At 36.9% G+C, this 7,517-nt stretch overlaps 1 protein-coding gene and 1 long non-coding RNA gene across 2 annotated transcripts; one reads left to right on the top strand and one right to left on the bottom strand.

Moving 5' to 3' along the window:
• Positions 1-203: 203 nt before the first annotated feature.
• LOC135205344 (uncharacterized) lies at positions 204-590 on the top strand. The gene is made up of 2 exons (XR_010312517.1): positions 204-403; positions 510-590. It is a non-coding gene; the product is annotated as an uncharacterized LOC135205344 (long non-coding RNA).
• On the bottom strand, positions 441-7,511 carry LOC135205343 (uncharacterized). The gene is made up of 2 exons (XM_064235804.1): positions 2,498-7,511; positions 441-786 (listed from the first exon to the last, which is right to left on the bottom strand). Exon 1 carries the CDS (start codon positions 3,423-3,425, stop codon positions 2,520-2,522), a length of 906 nt encoding a protein of 301 aa, XP_064091874.1. The 5' UTR covers positions 3,426-7,511; the 3' UTR covers positions 441-786; positions 2,498-2,519.
• Positions 7,512-7,517: the final 6 nt, after the last annotated feature.

Raw genomic sequence — 7,517 nt, 5'->3', positions numbered from 1 at the left:
GCACTGCCTGTGGTTTTGGTACTTGCCAGGTTAACCGTTTGTGTTGTTGTTTTTGAAGGTGGGTTTTTTGAGTAGAAGTGGGCCCAGGGTATCGTCCATTTGTACATGCACTGCCTGTGGTTTTGGTACTTATAGGGGTTTAACGTTTGTGTTGTTGTTTTTGAAGGTGGTTTTTGAGTAGAAGTGGGCCCAGGGTATCGTCCATTTGTACATGCACTGCCTGTGGTTTTGGTACTTCCAGGGTTACCGTTTGTGTTGTTGTTTTTGAAGGTGGTTTTTGAGTAGGAAGTGGGCCCAGGGTATCGTCCATTTGTACATGCACTGCCTGTGGTTTTGGTACTTCCAGGGTTACCGTTTGTGTTGTTGTTTTTGAAGGTGGTTTTTGAGTAGGAAGTGGGCCCAGGTATCGTCCATTTTTACATGCCACTGCCGTGTTTTGGTGGTACTTCCAGGGTTACCGTTTGTGTTGTTGTTTTTGAAGGTGGTTTTCGAGTAGGAAGTGGGCCCAGGGTATCGTCCATTTGTACATGCACTGCCTGTGGTTTTGGTACTGCTGGGGTTACCCTTTGTGTTGTTGTTTTTGAAGGAGGCACACAAATGTTTGGTTCTCCATGAAACTGGCCTTTTGACGTTGCCTTTTCAGCTTCTTTGGATGATATAGTGATTATTTGCTGTGTATTGTGTGGCTTGGGCGATACCTCTGATGCGACATGTATTGGTGGTATCGAAACGCTATTTGAAAAGGCATTTGCATCACAAGCTGTTGGAAGAACAGAATCCTGAGCTCTGAAAAGTAGTAAGGAACAGTGAGGCAGTGTTATATGCATTCGAGAAAATATTGACAATGGGCCTTTGATCTTCACATAGGGAGATATTAAAAATAAAAACTAAGATTAGCTAAAGAGAAGATATTAGATTCAAATACTACTTTGTTCCAATACATGCATAATTTATCATATTTACTACACGTTTAATACCATCATCATTATTATTAGCCAAGCTGCAATTTTAATTGCTAAAGCAAGAATGTCTACAAGCTGCTCATAAGGAGGAAGAAATACAAAATATAAAATAAAATACATAAAATACATGTATAACAGAGAAAAACAAGTAAGATTAAAACAACAGGTTACAAAATGAGACTCAGTACCATTCTCATTCCCACTGGAAATGATTTGGAGTCAGTTCCAGTGAAAAGACAATGGCGAAAACAACCTGTAGTCAGAGGAGAAGTCTCATGGCTGTTCCTCTTCGAAGCCAAAATGGAGGAATGACAGCATTTTGACAGCCACAATTGGGGACCCAGGTAATTACTGCCACTTGAACAATTAACAACACACACGGGCATTAAAAACAACGTCGTTTGTAAACTGTAGCCTGTACAAATACCAGAATATGACAACACCTTCCTCAAGCGAGTCAATACAGAAATATGACACAGACAACTCTAAAAAAAAAAAGGGAGATAAAACCAAAAAATAAGGTACCAGACGAACTTTACCAAAACAGTGACAGAAGAGATATGAACACTAATACTCGTAACAAATCTCAAGAAAGAAAAACTAACAGCAGACGAAATATACACAACTAAATCTGGTTCATATCAAGTGGCTATACATGAACCTAATGAATCTTTTCAGATCCCCTACGGGCCGAACAAGGGAAAGGCCCGTGCCAACAAGAAGTCTTGGCTTAATACAACAACAACAACAAGTGGCTACAGTAATGAATAAAAGCAAAATGTCAAAATATGCAAACACTGACATAAGCTAAAGCAGTGAGTTCCCTGAATACATTGGAAAAAAAAACCAGTAATGCAGTTGGAAATGATGCCAAGCCCATGTTAAGAGCATGTTATGTGTCTCCCATGAATTTAAATCACTCTTGAACCATAAGTCATCTAATATCATATTACATGTGCAAGTTATTAAGTGCAAAATATTTCAAAACCACTTGCAATAAATCTTGGAGAGAGAGAGAGAGAATTTACTTGATACCCTTCCTGGCAAAAACTTTTCCCCTTTCAGTGGCTATCCGTTCAAATTGTTTATCAGAGCAATTGAGAGAGACAGAGAGAGAGAAGAGGAGGGATGAGAGAGAGAGAGAGAGAGAGAGAGAGAGAGAGAGAGAGAGAGAGAGAGAGAGAGAGAATTTACTTGATACCCTTCTTGGGAAAAATTTTTTTCCTTTCAGTGGCTATCCGTTCAAATTGTTTATCAGAGCAATTGTGTGGCTTGCACAAAAAAGTATGAAAAATGAAAGCAGCTGCAAATACAAACTTAATCAAAAGAAATAAAGTGATCCTTATACTTTCCAAATGAACTGCTCTTGATAGCTTTCTCCATTATTTTTTTAAAAATGCGCCCTACGAACAGAAAATGTTACATTATTTTTTTAAAAACGCGCCCTACGAACAGAAAATGTTATGATATTTACAATAAAAACATTCTTATTTATTTATTCAGGACATTAAATACTGAACCGCACTGAAACGCACCTTATCCAAGAAGCACCAAGAGTCAAGGGAGACAGACTTCTAAACAACCTCCAGCATGAATCTCGCAAAACTCTAAACCTTCACTTTCCAGGAGGTCTTTTATGGCAGGCTTAATTTTCGGGATGCCATCTTTACTTCGAGCACCCCGTCCCGTGATGATTCGCACTTTGTTTTCCTTGTTGGTAAAGTCGTCGATAAAATCGCTGGCCATTTGTTCTGCCTCATGCACAGTCATATGATGAAGGTCTAGTGTGACAAAGCCATACGCATCAATTTTGACAACTTCTCTAAAGCGCAGGTCACCGAACCTAAGGTGAAGGCGAGGACTTTCTTCGGGGCTTACCAGATTATACCGGGAGGCATTCTTATTAAAAGTCCCATTCTCAGATTCATAATGCACTGTAGGCTTTGGAAGATTGGAAACATCCAGTGGCTGAGATTTAAACGTGTTTTGTGAAAGCAGCTCGGGGTCATGCTTGAAGGTTTTTTGCTTTTTAGTTTTAGGAAGCTGTGGTTCTGTTGGGGAAATGATTTTTGAAGGCAGTGCTGCAGGGACATGTTGTGATGAAGCCTTGAAGGTTTTTTGCTTTTTTGTTTTAGGAAGTTGTGGTTCTGTTGTGGAAATGCTTTTTGAAGGCAGTGGAGGGAAATGTGATGGGGCCTTAAAAGTGTCTTGAGTTTTGGTGTATGGAAGAAATTCTGGGTCAGTTGTAAACGTGACTTTTGAGAGTGGCTCAGCGACATCATGTGATGAAGCCCTGATAAGTTTTTGCCGTGGTTCTGTTGCGGAAAAGGTTTTTGAAGGTAAAACAGGGAGATGTGAAGGGGTCTTAAAAGTTTCTTGTTTTTTGGCTCCTGGAAGAAATTTTGGTTCCAAAGTGGAAATGTTTCCTGAAGGCAGTGCAGGGACATGCTGTGATGAAGCCATTAATGCATTTTGTAATTCAGCTATCAGAGAAACCTCTGGTTTGTGGCTTAAAGTCCTACGAGGGAGGGGCCTTGGAACATGCTGAGATTGGTGCTGTTTGAAAGGTTTAGGATAGTGTTGTTGAGGTAGGTGTACTGGAGCAGGTACAGAGTCACTAATGGTAAATACAGAATCATCACCTCCACTTGGAAGAAGGGGTTCTCTGTCACTGAAAAATAATGGGAAAATATGAAATACTTAACTTCCACTCTTGATTTCTCAGGTGAAATCTTGTTCGTAAAATTCCACAGAACTTTACCAGGATACAGAACATTACATATGTGATAATTAAAGTGAAGATTACAGCCAAGAGATATTTAGTTATGGTTTCAGAGTAACATGCAAGTATATTGTTCCATTTAGTGCTGTTAACCCATACTACCACTCTCCTACATGCAGTGAATTACCCTACGTAAGGAAGCATACATCCACTGTAAAATGATAAATACCCTGCCACAGTATAAAATTATTACAGGAAATGTTAGTTGGATTTCTACAAAGATACAAAACTTTATTCAAATGAGGAGACACTACCTGCTCTCCATGGAACATGATCAACTACATATATGGGGATAATCAAAAAGGATTCCAGGACACTAGTAAAAAGCAGTTGTGAGTTACAAATTTAGAAAGAACAAAGGCATTATACTGCATGCATGGCATTGGAGGCTATGAGAATGCTGATAAATGCACAGCAAAGATAAATAATGGGGCACTGTCAACTTGCAGGTTAACAATTAGAACAAGGTTGGAAACGAGAAGGCATTTTCAAATATTAGATGACCCCATTCACAAAAAATATCGGGTGGAAATCCTGTAAAGAAAAATAAATTAATGATGCAAAATGATGACGCTCAAGTCTGATAAACTTTGGGATTAAGTGACCTCACTACTGCACAGATCTGTAAAACAATTCTACTCATACGGTTACAAAAAGAGGACCTTGGGATATCTGTATCAAGCAAGTAACTAAACTGAATTCAATGAGATTCTTGTCAGTTACAGCATCAGAAACTGTGCAGGAAGAGCAGATAGGGGATATGAGCATCTCTTGATGAAGCACAAGGCACATGTGGCAAAAGAGAAGTAAACATTTGGACTGTGCAGTGCAAAACAGGATGAGCAGATGAGATGCAGAAGGCAGAAATCATTGCAGCCAAGGACAAAGGAATGTTTTAAAAATCCCTTCAATGTATAATGCACACTGCAGACTGAAACCTTATTATAGGCTGACATAGTAATGCGCACTGCAAAAATGTACACTGAAAGACTATAGGAATATGGTGAATAATGCAACGGTTATGTCAATGTCAGTGTGTTGGCAGACAATGCGTACAACATAAAGACAAATGTGTGTACAATATGTCTCACCTAAACAGGAGGAGGCACAGACAGGTTACAACCCTTCGACACTCACTTAAAAAGCAAAAAATTCGACATAACACAAATCGTCACTCATAACAACATCAAATCTTCACCTTTACAGATTTCATAACACCTTTTAGCACTTAGGCAACATTTACTGTATGCTTTCTAAAGGTTTGGTCTGTCATTTACATATGACTTTTGTTATACTCTCAAATATTTGGCTAAAAATACTCCTTAATAATTTTCCAACCTTTGAAAGTTAATGCACAATTATTATTCACAATTACAAACATAGCTCCTGGCAAAACATAAAAGCACAACATAACCAGTCATCACAAAGGTTAACACCCATAAACCTAGCAATTATAAATTTCAGAACATGATATTTGGTTGTCCTCCAACACATGCTTTCCATTTACTTATGCTCAATGCTACAAATTTTTTTTTTAAATCATTCAGTGTAGCAATAAAATTTATGTTTGAAATGGGGTCAATAGGTATAAAAAACATGTCAAATTCTGTACGATAAACTGAACAAAATTGTAGTTAACAAACTTCAGGTTAGATCATAAAATGATCTAGTAATACAATTAGTAGCTGACATCAGTTTTTCAGACAGATTCCTTGACCACCACAAAAAACATTAATACTACGTAACAACAACATAAAAAAAGGTTACAAGGTAAAAAGCAAAACAAAAATAAAACCAAATGTAAGACAACTTCTTAAAATGGAGACTAGCATAATTTACTCTGAAACTATAGAACTGCTCATATTTGATGCATACATGACAAAATGTTTAAAACATTACCAAAGAATGACTTACCAATAAACGAAACACAAGTCTCCAGGGACATGTGAGCCACAGGGGTTTTCTTTGGAAAAAGTAACAAAAATAACAATAAAATAATTCAGTACAGATTGCAAGACCAAATAAACTTTCTTTCTAAAGATCTCAGCATCAAGCAAGTCATCTACGGTGTAATGTTACATTTCAAAGCCACCTGGTTCCTGTAAAACCCACATAACTTTTGCTGAATACAGTACTTTCACCAGCAGGCAGAGAATCAGACCACCTTCAACTGAAGTAACTACCATGGGTTTACTACTAAAAGTGCTTGCTGAATACTCTTGCCTCCTTGGACTGCTGCAAAGCTCACTCACACCAACACGATGTGGGTGCTACAAGGAAGAACTTACTTCAAGGACTTGCAATGATATTTAGAAAGTATGCATCAAATACGAGCCAAATTTGGCAGAAATACCATTTAGTATTTCCTTCTCATTACCAGAGAATAATCAACGCTGTTGGATATAAAGGGACATGATTAACCTCAGAAAATAAGGAACAAATAAATTCCCCACAATCCTTAATAGCTCTAACTTGACTTAACTCCGCAGCTGAAGCAAGCTGTGGGCGTTGCGTGACATAATTCAGCATTATGAGGCAGTGGAACCAATCACTGAGATGACTGAAGTCATTTTTAAATCTAACACTCTTTGATACTCATCTGGAAACTTTAAGGATGATACAAATATAACTTCTTTGAAGATGAACTTTTACCAATCCATAGGTAAAAAAGCTTTTCACTTGAGCAAGCTTACATATGAAGCTTTTAAACTAACTTCTTGTTAAAGTGTGTTAAACAAAGAGATGCATCTGTTTTTTACATAAAGTGACAGAAAATAACTTTTAAGACTCAGTTAGTATTTCTCTGTACGAATTAGCAGAAGATTGGAGTCCTATCCTGACTAGTCCTACACACTAATAACCTCAATGCTTTGGAGAGTTTGTAACTCTGTAAATGAATGGCACAGAATAAAAAAATATACACTTTAATATCAAAAATTCTAGCCTTGATGTTAGTCATTTTACAGATAGTACTGGTTTTCCAGATGCAAAAGCTTCCTCAAAATATAAAAAAATATATATGCAAATATATTTGTATATGTATATATATCTATCATACTACATATTGTATACATGTACAAGTGTATACATACCCATTCATAATCACCTCCGTGGCTAGCACTATGACACACTACTAATTATAGTTTCTGGATAAAGTTATATTTTGTATAAAAAATTCTTAAAAAAGTCTACCTACATTACTAATCTTTATAAGCTGTAAAATAAATGGCTGTAACAGGTAAAAAATACCTTGAGTTATATACGACTACCTACTTCCATTATTATTATGCCTTTACATAAAAACTTATATTAGTGGCAATAAAATGGCTATATATAAAAAATTTATAATTTACGACAAATGTCTGCATTACCCTTTGCACCATTATACTATGATCATCAGAAATAATAGTCACCTGAACTATCAAGGCACTTCCAAATTCTGTTTTTCCTATAAGGAAAAAACATTAGGAAAATAACATCTATCTTGGTAAAAATCTATCAAATTGACATTCAACTCCCACAAAATGCTGGGAACTACTATTTTACTCTGAAAAAGTTATACAGACTGCCATAAATGAAACAATATTCATGACAAAAAAATACCTCTGAATATCACATAAGGAAACATCAGCTTCAATATATTCTTCATGATTCCCATGACATAAATGGCAGGAATAAATTGTGGCACTTAGTATATGGGTCTGATGGCACATCACCTGGTAACAGAAGCTACCCAATGCAGATCTCTTAGAAGTTTTGCAAATTCATTGGTG

Source organism: Macrobrachium nipponense, chromosome 49, assembly GCF_015104395.2.
Source record: "Macrobrachium nipponense isolate FS-2020 chromosome 49, ASM1510439v2, whole genome shotgun sequence".
In the NCBI taxonomy this organism is placed as follows: domain Eukaryota; kingdom Metazoa; phylum Arthropoda; class Malacostraca; order Decapoda; family Palaemonidae; genus Macrobrachium; species Macrobrachium nipponense.
The sequence above is the reverse complement of the archived record's forward strand: the minus strand, read 5'-3'. Positions and strand labels throughout refer to the sequence as shown.

What these genes read in the sequence shown, in the direction of transcription:
- LOC135205343 (XM_064235804.1), bottom strand. Translation starts at nt 3,425, where the DNA reads ATGGCTTCATCACAGCATGTCCCTGCACTGCCTTCAGGAAACATTTCC.